This window comes from Chiloscyllium punctatum, chromosome 25 (genome assembly GCF_047496795.1).
Source record: "Chiloscyllium punctatum isolate Juve2018m chromosome 25, sChiPun1.3, whole genome shotgun sequence".
Lineage (NCBI taxonomy): Eukaryota > Metazoa > Chordata > Chondrichthyes > Orectolobiformes > Hemiscylliidae > Chiloscyllium > Chiloscyllium punctatum.
In genome coordinates, this window is record NC_092763.1 from 17,154,851 (window position 1) to 17,173,559 (window position 18,709).

An 18,709-nucleotide genomic window follows, 5' to 3' on the forward strand; every position below is an offset into this window, starting at 1 on the left:
GACACATGTCATCGATTGTGCTGCATGACCACCAGGCATATTTCCGGTCTGGTCAGTGAACTTTGAATCGATATAACTTCATAGAATCCCTACAGTGTGGAAACGGGCTCTTTGGCCCAACAAGCCGCACTGATCCTCTGAACAGTAACCCACCCAGACCCATTCCTGTATCCCACTATCTTATATTTGAACAGTGCATCTAGCCTACATACACCTGATCACTATGGGCAATTTAGCATGGCCAATTCACATAACCTGCACATCTTTGGATCTTGGCAGGAAACCAGAGCACATGGAGGAAACCCATGCAGACACGGGGAGAATGTGCAAACTCCACACAGACAGTCGCCCAAGGCTGGAATCAAACCCGGGTCCCTGGCGCTGTGAGGTATCAGTGCTAACCACTGAGCCACTGTGTCACCCAACTTATTTGGGCCCTTCCTTTAATTCACATGATTCAGTTAAAGTAGCCATCAAGTTTTTGTTTGAACTGGACAAAGGTTAGTTCATTGCAAACTGTTGCTGGAAGCTTTTGAGAATAAAGAGATAAAGTTTTAAAACTAAAAGGTTCTACAGACTAATATTAAGACAAATACAGATAAGACAAAAGAATGCTTTAAAGAAAGCCTCAATTGGCTCCTACTGTTGGGGTTCATTGCTTGAGTTCCTTTCACCGAAGTGAAAAGCTTAGCACTTGAAATCACAGCTAGCAACTGTGAAGTCTTCTGCATTTAAAATGTTGGTGCGTCTTGTACGGGTGGATTCAGCAGGTCAGGTTTTGTGGGGGTGAGGACGTTTTTGGTTCTTCACGAATTATGGATAGGAGAGGATTATCTGTAAGATTCTAAGATTTGATGATTTGAAGTTTCTAAGATTAGAAGGATCAACCCCCCCCCCCCCCCCCCCCCCCCTCCTCACCTTCCCGTCTCCACCCCGATTAAGACCTTGGCCTGTGGATGTCCTTCCAGTCCTGCCACCAGTAGAGGATCATCAGTGATATCAACCCAGCAGAGTTCCATGTGAGCAAATCTGGGGTTGCTTGCAGACCTCCAGGTAGAGGTAGGGTAGTCTGGGTCACTCCATCAAAGAAACTCAGAGCCTGACTGAGGAAACCAGCATTGGAAAAGTGGATCATTCCTTGCTGTGCCAAACCCTACCACTCTCCTCCTCATGGATTTCCTTCTACCATCACTCAGCTGTGACCTGGGAATGATGATCCCAGGCACCGGGGATGGGTTGTCTCACTGGCAGCAGCCACTGTCTCCCTGGTGATGCTGCCATTCAATAGCCCTGCCAGCCTCTAATTAGCTGGAAACTCTGTGCAAGGTTTGTGACCCTTGATCTGAGGGAAGACAATTACTCTCCAGTTACAAACCCCAGTGGCACACAGTTTGGTGGGTCTTCCTTAAAGGAGGTGACAATGTACTCGCATCATCTCTCTCATGCTGGAGTGATTGACTCTTGTCACCTCCATTAAATAAAGCCCTTTTTTGCAGTCTTCTCAGGCTGCGGAAGATACCATTTCAGTCAGGTAACAGTAGTACAAGTAGAGTAGGTACATTTACACTGACATTTAGCCTGTAACACTGATTTGATTCTAACACTGCCATTTCAAACCCAAACATTCACTCTTATATGTCTATACATGAGTTTAACCATAGGAAGAACCCTTTCCCAAGCAGCACTCCTGTAAAGGAACATGAGGCCATGTAAAGGAATGCAGATGGTCAACACTAATGGGAATGCACAAGGCTGATTCATTTGCTTTTTGGTGAGAAATTGGATGGTTTTGATCGAGAAAGTTGATTTGGAATGTTTCTTTTAAAGTGGCCTCTATTTCAGCATTGTGGCAGTGAGGGCTAACCAGTGATGGAGCTAAAGGACTGGTGGTGACAGAGGAATCAGTGCTCCATGTACTGACCAGTTGAGCTAATCATGAACAGTCCAGCGGACAATGGGATATGTTGATCACCTCCTCATTGTCCACTAGATTCTGTCCTTCTTCCTCAGCTGTTTGCCATGTGCCTGGTGTTAAGAATTAGGGACTCTTTAAACCTATGTTAACTCTGCATTCCATACTTGGTATTTCCTGTGTAACAGGAGGCATCATCTAACTGTGTCACATTAATAACTAACTTTCTGCATACAGAAATAAATCTCCAATTTGGAAACAAAGGGGTGGCCATCAGAATCATCAAGGCCATTGGCCAAGCGGGGTTAGACTGGTGATTGTCACATCATCAATGGTCCGATCCCAAAATAAGGAACATTAAAAGGCATAGGGGAGAGGAAGAAGCAAGAATCCAGGGAGATGAGCCACATCATTCCCCTGGGTGAAGACCAGGAGTTCCCTTCCATCAGCCTGAGGGAAGAGCAAAAACTGTTGTCACCAAGACCACCGCAGAATATCAAAAACCAGCACAAAATGGTATAAGACTCGTGGGACATGGGAGTATGCTGCCTCTACTCCATTCTACAGAGTGGCTCTGGGACTGGTAGAGCATTTGCATCCTTCATGAGTTGTGTACTTCCTTTTTTCATCTAATTAACTAATGTACCTTATCTAAACTGCTGCTGCTCAATAAAGTATCAGAAAATTGATATACATTATTGGCTTAGTGGTGCTGGAAGAGTTCGACGTTTCGGGCAAAAGCCCTTCATCAGGAATAAAGGCAGTGAGCCTGAAGCATGGAGAGATAAGCTAGAGGAGGGTGGGGGTGGGGAGAGAGTAGCATAGAGTACAATGGGTGAGTGGGGGAGGGGATGAAGGTGATAGGTCAAGGAGGAGAGGGTGGAGTGGATAGGTGGAAAAGGAGATTGGCAGGTCGGACAAGTCCGGACAAGTCAAGGAGACAGTCCTGAGCTGGAAGTTTGAAACTAGGATGAGGTGGGGGAAGGGGAAATGAGGAAGCTGTTGAAGTCCACATTGATGCCCTGGGGTTGAAGTGTTCCGAGGCGGAAGATGAGGCGTTCTTCCTCCAGGCGTCTGGTGGTGAGGGAGCGGTGGTGAAGGAGGCCCAGGACCTCCATGTCCTCGGCAGAGTGGGAGGGGGAGTTGGAATGTTGGGCCATGGGGCGGTTTCATTGATTGGTGTGGGTGTCCCAGAGATGATCCCTAAAGCGGTCTGCTAGGAGGCGCCCAGTCTCCCCAATGTAGAGGAGACCACATCGGGAGCATCGGATACAATATTAGTGGATGTGCAGGTGAAACTTTGATGGATGTGGAAGGCTCCTTTAGGGCCTTGGATAGAGGTGAGGGAGGAAGTGTGGGCACAGGTTTTACAGTTCCTGCGATGACAGGGGAAAGTGCCAGAATGGGAGGGTGGACCGTAGGGGGGTGTGGACCTGACCAGGTAGATGTGGAGGGAATGGTCTTTGCGGAAGGCGGAAAGGGGTGGGGAGGGAAATATATCCCTGGTGGTGGGGTCTTTTTGGAGGTGGCGGAAATGTCAGCGGATGATTTGGTTTATGTGAAGGTTTTACCCCATACATTATTGGCTGCCTATCGTTGATCACAAAATCCTGAGCCTTAAAGGTTTTTAACAAACATTTTTAACTTTTACTCCAAAATTTGTTTTTTCAGGAAGTCACCTACAGAAAAAAACAAAAATGGATTCATTTGCTGGTCTGGTCAAGTCCTGTGTGGGACCCATGGAATGCCACACCTGCAGAGTGTCTGGGAAACACCAAACAGTAACACAGACATAATGAGAAGAGGTAACAATGGGCCTGACTATCTTGCCTCCTTCAGTAGGAGCCATGTTTTGCAGACCTTTTTTGTCCTGCCCTTCCAGAGAAAAAGATTAAAAGCTGACTGCGACGCTGTTCTAGTGGAAATAGGTGTGCTTATGGGAAGAGGTGTGTAGGTGAACACAGGCAGCTGTGTGCACTAGCCTGGGTCTGTCTGCTCGTATGTTGTGAAGGTCACAGCTGAAGAACCACCTATGAGAAGCCTCTCTATCACAGGTGAAAGGACTCCCTCACTCTGAGTGCTAGAGCAAAATAACTTGCAAACCAGTCAGAAGGAAACAGTATAACAAGGGCTGTCTCATTCTGAGTACTATTTGCCAAACATTGACAAAGTAAAACAAAACAAAAATATTTCAATCTCCAAAAGTCAAGATACCACAAATCACTTGTTCCTTTATCTACTGTTCACAAACTGTTCAGAGAGTTGGATCAATATATATTTTAGCTTTTTCTGGACCAATTACTTACTTGCACTCACTACTTATATATGAATGATTCACTTAAATTGTCTGTGCCTGAGTCCTCCCTGCATATTTAGAGTCATAGAGTCATAGAGATGTACAGCACGGAAACAGACCCTTCAGTCCAACCCGTCCATGCCGACCAGATATCCCAACCCAATCTAGTCCCACCTGCCAGCACCTGGCCCATATCCCTCCAAACCCTTCCTATTCATATACCCATCCAAATACCTCTTAAATGTTGCAATTGTACCAGCCTCCACCACATCCTTTGGCAGCTCACTCCATACACATACCATCCTCTGTGTGAAAAAGTTGCCCCTTAGGTCTCTTTTATACCATTCCCCTCTCACCCTAAACCTATGCCCTCTAGTTCTGGACTCCCTGATCCCAGGGAAAAGACTTTGTCTATTTATCCTATCCATGCCCCTCATAATTTATAAACCTCTATAATGTCACCCCTCAGCTCCAGGGAAAACAGCCCCAGCCTGTTCAGCCTCTCCTTGTAGCTCAGATCCTCCAACCCTGGCAACATCCTTGTAAATCTTTTCTGAACCCTTTCAAGTTTCACAACATCTTTCCGATAGGAAGGAGACCAGAATTGCATGCAATATTCCAACAATGGCCTGTACAGCCACAACATGCCCTCCCAACTCCTGTACTCAATACTCTGACCAATGAAGGAAAGCATACCAAACACCTTCTTCACTATCCTATCTACCTGCAACTCCACTTTCAAGGAGCTATGAATGTGCACTCCAAGGTCTTTGTTCAGCAACACTCCCTAGGACCTTACCATTAAGTGTATAAGTCCTGCTAAGATTTGCTTTCCCAAAATGCAGCACCTCGCATTTATCTGAATTAAACTCCATCTGCCACTTCTCAGCTCATTGGCCCATCTGGTCCAGATCCTGTTGTAACCTGAGGTAACCCTCTTCGCGATCCACTACACCTCCAATTTTGGTGTAATCTGCAAACTTACTAACTGTACCTCTTATGCTCGCATCCAAATCATTTATGTAAATGTCAAAAAGTAGAGGACCCAGCACCGATCCTTGTGGCACTCCACTGGTCACAGGCCTCCAGTCTGAAAAATAACCCTCCACCACCACCCTCTGTCTTCTACCTTTGAGCCAGTTCTGTATCCAAATGGCTAGTTCTCCCTGTATTCTGTGAGATCTAACCTTGCTAATCAGTCTCCCATGGGGAACCATGTCGAACGCCTTACTGAAGTCCATGTAGATCACATCTACTGCTCTGCCCTCATCAATCTTCTTTGTTACTTCTTCAAAAAACTTAATCAAGTTTGTGAGACATGATTTCCCACGCACAAAGCCATGTTGACTATTCCTAATCAGTCCTTGCCTTTCCAAATACATGTACATCCTGTCCCTCAGGATTCCCTCCAACAACTTGCCCACCACCGAGGTCAGGCTCACCGGTCTATAGTTCCCTGGCTTGTCTTTACCGCCCTTCTTAAACAGTGGCACCACGTTTGCCAACCTCCAGTCTTCCGGCACCTCACCTGTGACTATCAATGATACAATTAAGTTTAGCTCTGTATGTTTGATACAGAACATTAGCTCTGGACTGGAGCTCAAAAATGACAGTGGAGATTTTGTGCTGCTTGGTGTCATGATCTGCCTATTCTGTATCCATCTGGTACCCATCATCTATGTGAGCATTAATATCTGAACAAAGGTGACATTGCTTGTATCAGAAGTATGCATACAATATGGAAATGTCAGTTTTAAAAGTGCACAGTGTATTGGTGCTATGGAATTGAATTTTACAACTTATAATTGTTAGTCTATGATTAGGCTAGCACGGTGGCTTAGTGATGGGAATCCGAGTTCAATTCCAGCCTTGGGCAACTGTCTGTGTGGAGTCTGCACATTCTCCCCGCGTCTACATGGGTTTTCTCCGGGTGCTTCAGTTTCCCCCTACAGTCCAAAGATGTGCAGGTTAGGTGGATTAGCAATGACAAATTGCCAATCGTGTCCAGGGATGTGCAGACTAGGTGTATTAGTGATGGGAAGTGCAACGTGATAGGGTAGGAAGGTTGGTCTGTGTGAGATGGTCTGAGAGTCGGTGTGAACTCAATGGGTCGAATGTCCTGCTCCAACACTGTAGAGATTCTGCGATTGTTTAATTCTAAGTACTATAATTTTAAGATTTTTAGAATTATGAAACAAGCTGACTCTCAGATTCCATAATGTCAGAGCTATGATTCTAAGCTTCTACATGTCCTTAAATCTGAACCTCTATGATTGTATCATTCCCCAAAGCTAAAAGTATGTGATTATGAAGTGCTAGCAGACATAGGTTCAAGTCCCATCTACTCCAGAGTGTTTAAGATTTTACTGTCACGTGTCCTCAAGTGCAGAAGTACAATGAAAAGTGTACAATGTCATCACACTTGGTGCCATTTTAGATAAAGGACCTAGGTTCAAAAAAAGTTTAGGTACAACGTAGTAACAGAAATAAGAGTTTAAAAGTTAAGCATTACTTCATAGACATTAGAAAAATGAAGAAATAGGTAATACTTTATACTAAAGTCATAATTTAAACTTGGAAAACAAGAATAAAAAGTTAAAAAATAACAACGCCCAACAAGTTGATTAGAAAACACCTATATTTGAAGATAATGATTCTAATTCTATTCTATCATTTTCCACAAAGCGTAATTCTAAAACTCTACAATCCAAAATTCTGGAGGAATACTTCTAAGATTGTCGGCGCTCTTTTTTTCCCCCTCTGATCTCGCGTGGTTACCCGGGATTTGAGTATTTAATGCTGGGGAAATATTGCTTGAACGTTCGCTTTTCTGCACACTGAGCAGCCGTGTTCAGACTGTGTGCTCTCTCCCTAGCAGCTGCTGCATACCTGGCATTCCACCGTCACACTTACAGCTTACAGCATGGTGATTAAAGTGTTCATCGCATCCTCCTCCGGTTCCAAAGTGGTAAGAATATACTCCTGAGTCAGAATTTACAGAATACTCTTTATACGGTGCAGGGAGACGAAAACAGAAACGTGTAAGAGTTAAAAGAAATTGTTTTCCCCAAGAAGTTGAGTTAAACATTTGCAAGTGATTTATTTAGTGATTGTTAAAGCATTGGGGCATTGTTAAATATTTCGGGATTTGAGATTGTTGTGACTACTTCTCTGTTAAAACATTTCCTTTTAAGATGGCAGTTTCTTGAACACGCTTTAATTTCCCTGAATGGCTTCGATTTTTCGCAAAAGCGACATTACAATTTGCAAGTCATGGAATTTAACTCTGTAGCTGAAAGTGTGTTGCTGGAAAAGCGCAGCAGGTCAGGCAGCATCCAAGGAGCAGGAGAATCGACGTTTCGGGCATGAGCCCTTCTTCAGGAATTTAAATCTGTATACAGGTACAGTATGTAGAGAGAGAGAGAGAGTTCATTGCAGCGTCTGGTCTGATCGGCCAGTCTGAAGGTTACATCAGCTGGCCGGAGGAATGGGGAATTTCAATGAGCCTGATGGTGGTTTGCTCTGCTGTTATTTCAAAACGGGTTGAACAGAATGCAGCGGGTCGTGGAAGATCTCCCAAAAATCCAGTGTTTAAGCAACCAGGTGGAAATGGACTTCGCAAAATGCAACAGGAGCCTTAAGACAAGACAGAAACTGACTCCGAACCATCAATCCTCTGGAGAAAATGGTCTGAATTAAGTCTTTGTTTAGACATTTTGTTTTTCTTGATGTATCCAGTCATTGCCTGATTTGGAATGTCCATTGAGGAGTTGAACACATGAGAAGTTCTAAGGTTTTGCAGACTTGAGCAGTTTAGTGGGGAGTCATGAGTTTTTTTTAATGCAGGTTCGTTTAGTCAGGCAGTGGAGTCCGTGCCCTGAGCAGTTCAAATGGCTTTGTTGCCCGAGTTTTCTGATATGCCTGTTTGGAGCTCCTGTCTTGCTTCCATTGTTTTGAGCTGTCAGCTTGATTTTCAATAAAGTTGATGTAAAGCACCAGCAATGATTTTAAAAAAGACCTAATCTCTGGTTGAAGGAAAACATCTAACTTCTCACGGTCTGCGAAAGCATAACTTTGATGAATTAATCAATTGAGTGTTCTACAAAAAACATGGAACAGCCAGTTAACAAAGCCTTACCTTCAGATCAGATAGATAGATATATAGCCGGTAAGGGGTAAAGGTAATGTCACCTAGTCTTCACATAGGGCAGAGTCTAGATTAGAGTGATGCTAGAAAAGCACAGCAGGTCAGGCAGCATCCGAGGAGCAGGAAAATTGACGTTTCAGGCAAAAGCCCTTCATCAGGAATTAAGGCAGGGAGCCACCGGTGTGGAGAGATAAATGGGGGGGGGGGGGGGGGGAGGGTGGGGAGAAGGCAACCAAGAGTACAATAGGTGGATGGTGGTGGGGATGATAGGTCAAAGAGGAGCGTGGAGTGAATAGGTGGGAAGGAAAATTGGCAGGTAGGACAGGTCATGAGGACAGTGCTGAGCTGGCAGGTTGGAACTGGGGTAAGGTGGGGCAGGGGAAATGAGGAAACTGGTGAAATCCACATTGATGCCCCTGGGGTTGAAGTGTTCCGAGGTGGAAGATGAGGCGTTCTTCCTCCAGGCGTCCGGCAGTGTGGGAGTGGCGGTGGAGGAGGCCCAGGACCTGAATATCCTCGGCAGAGTGGGAGGGGGAGCTGATGCTGATTTCCAGCATCTGCAGTACCCACTTCAGTCTAGTTCACCATAGGGCAGCCCTGTCATTCGAGAGAGATGATTGGTAATGGTTACCACACCTCAGGCGAGGGAAGAAGCTGAGCACGAGAATCCTTCATGGTAACCTCAACTGGTTTGGCAATAGAACTCACTCTCTTGGGTCAACAGACTGAGTTTTCCAAACCCCTTGCATAACCAGGATGTGAGCTGCAATAAAGGTACACTCCCTTCCTCTTGTACTTTTGCAGGTCTCTCGGTTTCAGTCTTTCACCGGTCACAGCTCAGACACTTCTATGGATAGTACTGTAGCACCTTTTAACATCTCTCTGAGATTGCAGGGTTTGCGTGCTATTCACCTGTACAAGTTGCAGGTAGTTTAACAGTCCACATAGGAGGCTTTTGCTCATTGGGATTTTGCAATTAAGTGATTGTCCATTTATGGAGGTTAAGAAATCTGCATCTATTCATCCTTATGTGTAATTCTTCGCCCCCGTGATTTAACCATCAAGCATTCTGTGGCTGGCTTACAGGTAACCTGTTCATTTCATGTTATCCTGATTTAAACTTCCCTGTTGAATTTTAAAGCAGCATTTTAGTTTTGTCACAATGGAAAAGAAAACAACCTGCATTTATATAGCATCTCTCACAACCTCATAAAAATGTATTGCAGCCACTGAAGCACTTTTGAAGGGTAGTCGTTATTGCAATGCAGGGAAACATCAATTTGCAGGTGGTCTTCAACCATACACAACGTTAAGGTGAATAAGTGAAACCAGAAATTGCTGGAAAAGCTCAGCAGGTCTGGCAACATTTGTGGAGTGAAATCAGAGTTAACGTTTCCGGTTCAGTTAACTCTGATTTCTCTCCACAGGTTCATAATTCCAAGAAAGTGGAGTCACAGGTAGATGGGATAGTCAGGAAGGCATTTGGCAGGCTTTCCTTTATTGTCAGAGCATTGAGTATAGGAGTTGGGAGGTCATGTTGTGGCTGTACAGGACATTGGTTAGGCCGCTTTTGGAATACTTGTGCAGTTCTGGTCTCCTGCTCTTGGAAGGATGTTGTGAAACTTGAAAGGATTCAGAAAAGATTTACAAGGTTGTTGCCAGGTTTGCAAGGTTTGAGCTACGGGCAGAGGCTGAATAGACTGGGGCTGTTTTCCCTGAAGCATCAGAGGCTGAGGGGTGACCTTATAGATGTTTATGAAATCATGAGGGGCATGGATAGAATAAATAGACAAAGTCTTTTCCCTGGGGTGGGAAAGTCCAGTACTAGAAGGCATAGGTTTAGGGTGAGAGGGGAAAGATTTAAAAGGGACCTAACGGGCAACCTCTTCACACAGAGAGTGGTACGTGTATAGAATGAGGTTCTAGAGGAAGTGGTGGAGGCTGGTACAGTTACAGCGTTTAAAAGGCATCTGGATGGGTATATGAATTGGAAGGGCATAGAGCGATATGGGCCAAGCGCTGGCAAATGGGACTAGATTAGTTTAGGATATCTGGTCAGCATGGATGAGTTGGACCAAAGGGTCTTTTTCCATGCTGTACATCTCTCTGAGTCTATGCTGCCAGACCTGTTGAGCTTTTCCAGCAATTTCTATTTTTGTTTCTGATTTCCAGCATGTGCAGTTCTTCTGTTTTTTTATGATGGTGAATAACTAGTTAATCTGTTTTAATGATGTTAGTTTAAGGATGGCTATTGGTCAGATCTTCCCTGCTCTTCTTTGAATCTATAGAATCTTTCATCAATCGACTGAAAGGTCTGACAGCACTTTGGCTGAAGATCTCATCAGAACATTAATATTTCCTAACAATATAGCGCTGCTTCGTCCTGCTTGAGGGTGTCAGCATTTAATTATGTGCTCAGGTTTTTTGGATTGGGGCTTCTACCTGTCATTTTTGACTGTCAAAAATAACAACAACTAATACTGGTAAATATTAGTAATCCCTGCAATTTCCGATCCATTTTAAAAGATGCCACAGCACCATCCAAAGAAGGACAGGATCAATACTTTTGACATCCTGACCAATAGTTATTCTGTTACAGTGATGTTATTCAAGAGTATCTGGTTATTCAGTTCAATGTTATTTGTAAAACCTAACTGTGTTTAAGTTGTTTCCATGCTCTACAATGGTGACCATACATGAAAAGTACCAATCGCTGTATAATTCCTCTTTCACCCCTATCACTTTGATACCACCCCCAACTGTGGCCTGGTGTTCTATTGTATTATTTTACTTAAAGATCGAAGTAAGTTAGAGAGGGTCCATTCATGTCGAGGTACCCTCTCTGTTTTTTAACTTGCTTCAAAGACTGCTGCTGTTCCCAGCTGGTAGGCCTCTGTTTGGCCCTCCAGCTTTTGAGAGTCTTCCCATCATCCTTAATTGAACAGGAACCTGTTACCATGCCAACTAAGGGCCACTCCCAGCCAAAATCAATTACGCAAATGATTGTTTCTTCCTGGGCATGGGTTTGAGATTGGGCACACCAGATGATTCTGTTTCCCATTCTCCGGGTGAAAATACAGCCTGTGAAGCAGTGGTAGTGTCTGTATTTTTGGACCATGAGACTTGGGTTCAAGTTCCACACACACCGGGGGTGTGTAATAACATCTGTGAACGGGTTAGTTTAAAAAAAAATGAAAATCCAGTCTGCAGAGGGACATAGCCAAGTAAATGGGGAAAACCTGCCTGATAGACTACAATATATGTCGCTGAGAGGTTGTCCAGTTTGTAATAAGGACAGAAAAACACAATATTATTTAAACGGTGAGAGATGCCAAAATGCTGTAATACAGAAGGATACAAGTGTCCTTGTACATGAATCACAAAATGTCAGCTTACAAGTACAGCAAGTAACTAGGAAGGAAAATAGGATGTTGCCTTTTATTGCAAATGGAATGGAATGTAAACGTACCAATGTCTTGTAATTATATAGGGCACTGGTGAGACTACATCTACAGCACTGTGTGCAGCTGTGGTCTCCTTACTGAAGGCAGGATTCAACTGCATTGGAAGCAGTTCAGAGAAGGTTCACTGGGTTGATTCCTACAGCAAAGGGATTATCTTCTGAAGGAAGGTTGAACAAAAATGAGAGGTGATCATATGTTTCCAGGTGGACTTGACAAGGTAGATGTTGAGAGGATTGTTTTCCCTCAAGGGGGAATCTAGAACTCGGAGGCAGAGGGTCAGGATAAGGGGTCGCTCACATGATAGAGATGAGGACAAACTTTGTTTTTGCCAATGTTATGAATCTTTGGTGTACTCTATCCCAGAGAGTTAGGTGGAGGCTGGGAAGCTTAGTATGTTCACACTTAGGATAGAGTGAGAGGGAGACACAGAGAGAGAGGGAGAGATTCCTGAGGGGAGTCCAGGATTATAGGGAGCAAACAGGCATATAGAATTGAAACCAGCTCTGGTGAAGTGTCAACTAGACTTGAAACATTAGCTTGTTCTCTCTCGACAGATGCTGCCTGATCCATTGTGATTTTCAGCAGGTTTTTGTTAAAATTGAAATCACGATCATATTGAAAGGCAGAGCAGGTTTGATGGGCTGCATGGCCCATTCTCTTGCTTCTATTTCTTTTGTTCTTATGTTCTTGTGAAGAAAATATTTCAATGTGCCTCCCATTGGAGGAACTTAGAGGAATAGGAGATGATCATGGTGTGTTATGAGTATGAGCTTTCTCACAATTTGTTTCAAAATACATTCTCAACAAATGAAATCACTTAGTTTGGGATGAAGTAGCAGATTGTGGTGCTGTTAACTAATGCAAATTTCTTCTGTGCAAACAGGATGGTTAATGTGCTGATATAATTGCACGTTACGTGTCAGTTGTTTCCAAACATGAATCACTCATGGGCCACTTATTCACCCAAATGACATGGAACTTTCCAAGGATGAATGCAGTTGAAAGATTCTGGTGTTTTCAGACCATGAGGATTAAAACACAATGGAGTATAATGCTAAGCTAAATGAACAATGAATTAACTGTCATTTAAGCAATTTCTTCATGTCTAAAGTATGGAACAAACTGTCATTGGGTTTGGTGATTATTAGAAAGGAACTTTACAGAGAGGAGCCAAATTAAAGCAAGAGAGAAGAATTAAAAATTAGGAAGCAAGTGTAAAAGGTTTAGGATAAGAGTTCCAGAGTCAGGGGCAAGGTAACTAGGAATATAAAATTACGTAAAAATGACAAACAGGAAAGGATTAGCCATATTGAGACAGTCCTATACTGTTGCAATTCTGTACCCCAAACCCCAAAACCTCCACCCTTTAGCTACCTTGAAATAGCCTGGAAAAGGCAAACAAATGCTTACATTAGGATTTGGGAAGTTCATCTCTAACCCCTTGTAATGCATTAAACCAAGTGGCAGAAGATAACAATGACTCACTAGTTTTTGTGCCATAATGTGGAAAAAGGAGAAAGGATGAACATAACAGACAAATAGCAATGTTGGAATATGATCTTGACACGAAAATAGAAGAGAAGCAAAGATTCTTGTAGATCCTGAAATAAAAAATTAAGGATTGAAGTATGCTGGTTGATGTTGATGAGAAATGAGACACGATGTTAAAGCTTTTCACCTTGAACTCCTCATCACAGCCACACAAATGCCAAATTTCAAATGGTCACAGCAACTTATAATGCACAAGAAAATGTGCTGATCAGTTGAGGCACTGCAATGGACAATGCAACAAGAAGTTATAGATTCCTCCGCACCAGGGTTTTGTCTAATTAAGAAAAGGTGCAATGCCCAGACATGTTTCTTTTACTTGCAGAGGGCCGGAATCTGGACATGAAGCTTACTTATGAACAAGACAATCAGTGGCTGAAGTAGACCATTTGGCTCCATCATTCGTTAAGATTATGACTGGCCTGATTACATCATATTCTTACTGACTCCTGATAATCTTTCACCCCCTTTCTTATCAATAACTTATTCACCTCTGCCTTAAATATTTTAAAGATTCTGTTTCCATTGCCTTTCAAGGAAAAGAGTTCCAAAACCCCTCGGCCTTTCCTGAGAAACTGTTTCTCCTCATCTCTATCCTGAGTGGGTGACCTCTGATTTTTAAACTGTGGCATTCAATTTTAAATTCTCCATCAATGGAAACATACTTTCCATATCTACTCTGTCAAGATCCCTCAGGATCTTGCATGTTTCAATCAAGTGACAATAAAGCTACTTCAATTCAACATGTTGCTGTTTTGAAGTGCACTGGATGTGGACATCGAAGAGCCTTCTTCATAAGAAAAATGGTTCACTCCAAGAAATAGTCTAGGCAACCTTTTGTGAACTGTTTTGAATATATATACACCCTTCCTGAAATAAAGAGATGAATCCTGTACACAGCGTAGCAAATGCGGTCTCACCAGTGTCTTGTATAACTGAAGCATGACCTTACGACTTTTGTGTTCAATTCCCCTTGCAATAAACAATAATATTATATGAGCTTTTTTAATTGCTTGCTGTATCTGTATCTTAACCTTTTGTGATTCATGCATGACCACACACACATTCCTCTTAATCTCAGAGCTCTGCATTCTTTCACCATTTAGATAATATGTCTTTTTATTCTTCCTGTCAAAGTAAGAAATTTCACATTTTCCCATGTTAAAATCCATTTGCCAGATTTTTCTTTCCACTTACTTATCCTATTTATATGCCATTATACCTCTCTTTATTTTCTTCGTAACTTACTTTCCCACCTATTTTGACAGCCATACCTTTGTTCCCATCATCCAAATTATTTACATAACTTGATATAAACTGAGCCCCAAAGCTGATCCCAAACACTTTTTGTAACTTGCCAACCAGAAAATGCCTCATTAATCCCTGCACTTTGCTTCACGTTACCTCAATTTTCCATCCATCTCAATTCAGATGTTGTATGTATCCTACACCATGACCTATCATTGTCAGGATTTATCTAAATGACCTGCTTTGATGTTTTTTATAATAGTTTCCCACATCTTCCCTACGATAAATATTAACTGGCTTGTAGCTTTATGCTTTTTGTCTCGCTCCACTGTTTGAAATAAAGGAGTTACATTTGCTAATTTTCAGTCTAATGCAATCAAATCGAGGAAATGTTGGAAAATTAAATTTGTGGGTGGCACGGTGGCACAGTGGTTAGCACTGCTGCCTCACAGCGCCATAGACCCGGGTTCAATTCCCGCCTCAGGCGACTGACTGTGTGGAGTTTGCACGTTCTCCCCGTGTCTGCGTGGGTTTCCTCCGGGTGCTCCGGTTTCCTCCCACAGTCACAAAGATGTGCAGGCCAGGTGAATTGGCCATGCTAAGTTGCCCGTAGTGTTAGGTAAGGGGTAGATGTAGATGTAGGGGTATGGGTGGGTTACGCTTTGGCGGGGCGGTGTGGACTTGTTGGGCTGAAGGGCCTGTTTCCACACTATAAGTAATCTAATCTAATCTAAATGCAATGAATCAGCTATTGCACGCGCCCTTTTTTTTGGTTGAAGATGCTGGGATGAACACAGCTCTGACAGTTCACCAAGCATCAGTTCAGTGGTGATTCTCGTTTTCTTGAGTTCCTCCTTCCCACTTCCAGTTATTTCTGGGATGTTATGTAAAACCTTTTGATAGCATGGGAAAATGAACCATATTATGAATCTAACTGGTGACTGGTTGTTAATATAATTGTGAGCATACTCAGGATTGTTTGCAGGCACTGTCTATCGACAGAGCCATATTTAACGTTCGATGTTAGGCTCTGAGTTTTGAAAGTATGGCCTAGTTTAGTATGATCACTATTTGCCTATTCAAGGCAGTCAAAGGGATTGCTGTTGATTGGATCCATCAGTCATTGGGAAATGCAGCCTGTGTAACAGCACTGAAATTCATGGACACAACTTGTGGTGGTAGAATGTCTTTGCAGCTTGATAGCATCCTGTTCATTGCGAAAACTAGTTCTGTTGCTGCTGTACACTCGTGGCATGAAGCAGCTAAGTTCACCTGGTGCTCAGTTTTTGAGATACCTTGGGCTCTCTCTTCAGGCCTGAAAGTGACTACCTCAGACCCATTCATGAGAATGTGCTATCCACAGCCACCAATGAAATGGTTGTGACAGCCATCATTCCGCAGGGTAGCTGTAATGCTCCCTACTTTGACATCAAGCTCGTTGAACTGAATTTTTTTTTGTTACCGGTCTTTATTTTTGTAAAAAAAGTGCAGTTAGATGTGTTGCTTTTAATACCAATCGCTAGAATTGAATAGCTCCAGATCCACATGTTTTGTAGTGTAGAATTGATGGGTGCAGTGACAATAAGCTCAGCTCAAAAGTATATCCAACAAGAGGAGGAAAAAGTGTTTCTACATGTTTCCACCCATCCTTTCTTCCTTTTTCTATCCTTTCTTTTCTGTCCATCCTTCCTTTCAGTCCTACTTCATTCCACAGCACTCCAGACCTATGTTATTGGCCAGCCCAATGCAAGGGACAGATAATTTCTTGTCCTATCTGGTTAGTGAGCTGGCCTCTTCAACTATTATAATGTGTTGGCCACTTATTAATGAGGGTTGGTCATCAGGATGGTTTAAGGCCACCTCCTGCTGTTTTGGGCGTGGCAAGATGCCATCACAGACAATGTCTGACTCTAGTAATGCAGCAGGCAATTAACATGACCCCCTCCCCCTCAGGGTTTTAAACAGAAATAAAAACAGCAGTTGCTAGAACAACTCAGCAGGTCTGACAGCATCTGTGAAGAGAAATCAGAATTAACGTTTCGGATCTGGTGACCCCAGTAAGCCCTGGAAGTTAGAAGTTGGTTTTCATATTGAATTCAATACCCACTAGCATATTTTTTCAGAAATTCGAATGGACATTTTTAGATTTTAGATTACTTACAGTGTGGAAACAGGCCCTTCGGCCCAACAAGTCCACACCGACCCGCCGAAGTGCAACCCACCCATACCCCTACATTTACCCCTTACCTAACACTATGGGCAATTTAGCATGGCCAATTCACCTGACCTGCACATTTTTGGACTGTGGGAGGAAACCGGAGCACCCGGAGGAAACCCACGCAGACACGGGGAGAATGTGCAAACTCCACACAGTCAGTCACCTGAGGCGGGAATTGAACCCAGGTCTCTGGTGCTGTAAGGCAGCAGTGCTAACCACTGTGCCACCGTGGAAACGAAAGAGAGACCTTCATTTATTGAGCATCTTTTACAACCTCAGGATGTGCCTAAAGCCTCTCACAGTCACAGAAGTGTTTGCAGTGTGGACATAGTTGTGCCATACTAAACAATAGTCAGTGTGTCTACAGCACCCTTCCAAAAGCAGCAATGCAATAATAACCAGGTAGTCTGCTTTTCTTTTTGAGTGCTATGGGATCTTTTACATCCACTGCAGATTATAGATGAGACGTCAGATTAATAGCGCATTCAAAAGACAGCACCATCAACACTACAGCATCCTTCCAATACTGCACTGAAATTCCAGCGTTTCCAGTGAGTTGTTTACTCAGGAACGAAAGCCACTGGATTAATTCAGGCTGTTAAAAATGTGACTGATCTGATATCAAAGAGTTAAAGTTAACACAGAATTGTGGCTTTTAAGAAGTTGGAAGTATTCCAAAGTGCAAATCCATAACATTTGGTAGACTGCAGGGGAGTCAGTCTTTTTCTTTATAAACAGGTTTTTCACATCAACATTCATGTTCCACGCTGCACTGTCATGAGACAGATCATGAAGTGGTCACTGCTGGAGTGAGCTGAACCAAAGCACCAGAACCACTCTGGAATGGCTGTCTGGCCTACTCTTACCAATCGCACCCCTTTGGATAATTAATGGTGAGAGTGGTGGGTTCTTGCAGCGAGAGAAGGACGATCATAAAGACACACACACACACATTCCAATGGATCTTATGTGACTGAACTATGAGTGGATTTGGCTTGAAATCTGCAGCATGCTTGGAAAGGCACTGGCTTTCTAACTGCACTGATAAGTGGGAACAGCAGGCTTATATTGACAGAACTGGGATAATAGGAGGGAAAGAGTAGCTTTTGATTATAAACAATCTCTCTTCATTGGTGGACTTGTCTCTTGTGATTTAATTTATTGCCAGGTTTACCAGTTAGAGTCGTTCGAATAACCAAACTTCTGAAAAGCAGTAATTAACATGTAGCTCCACAATGTTCAGACCTGAAGTGCTGATGGGAGAATTGATTACTTTTGGACAGTGTTAAGTTGCTTACTTATACATCTAGCTTATTGAGTTGGGAAAATAGCTGACATTTAGCAGTTCTCATTTTATGTTTACATTTGTTTGAAAGCCAAGAGGCAATGTGGAAAGGCTTTGAAAGGAAAAGATGGATGGAAGTGTTTCTGAAGCTTTTATATCTACATTACAAGACTTTGCTGTATGGATGGTTTCATTTCTAATGAAGCTTTGTATATGGCTTAATGAATCTTAAGTTCAATAATAGAGTCTGTGGCCATGCTTTGTATAATATCTTACACTCCATAATTAAGATTTGTTCTACACTAGATCCTTCAACTATAATTGATCTGTGCTGTTACTCTTTGTTAGAAAACTTAACATGAATCGAGATTGCTTCTGCTAACAAAACCTTAATCTGGAAAACTGGGGACCTGGGATATAGGTTGAACAGTTTAAATGTATTGTGCGATTGTTGTCTTTTGGCCTTGTAATATCCAAGATCTTTTTGATCACTGAAAATTAAGCATCTAAAGTAATCGTTTCAAGCATTTCCTACAGGCAGGCAGAACTTGACCCAACTCCTGCAGATTCCTCGCTCTGTGCTAATTGAGG

At 42.9% G+C, this 18,709-nt stretch overlaps 1 protein-coding gene across 2 annotated transcripts in view; it reads left to right on the plus strand.

The window, feature by feature from the left end:
- The first annotated feature begins 6,997 nt into the window (after positions 1–6,997).
- LOC140495723 (adapter SH3BGRL-like) overlaps positions 6,998–18,709 on the plus strand; it is a 76,971-nt gene continuing 65,259 nt past the window's right edge. Inside the window, exon 1 of one of the 2 annotated variants that reach the window (XM_072594752.1) lies at positions 6,998–7,176. In XM_072594752.1, coding sequence (XP_072450853.1) covers positions 7,132–7,176 — 45 coding nt within the window. In that variant the 5' untranslated portion in view covers positions 6,998–7,131. Of the gene's footprint in view, positions 7,177–7,746; positions 7,897–18,709 lie in introns of those variants that run through there. The other variant, XM_072594753.1, reaches the window with a different exon arrangement.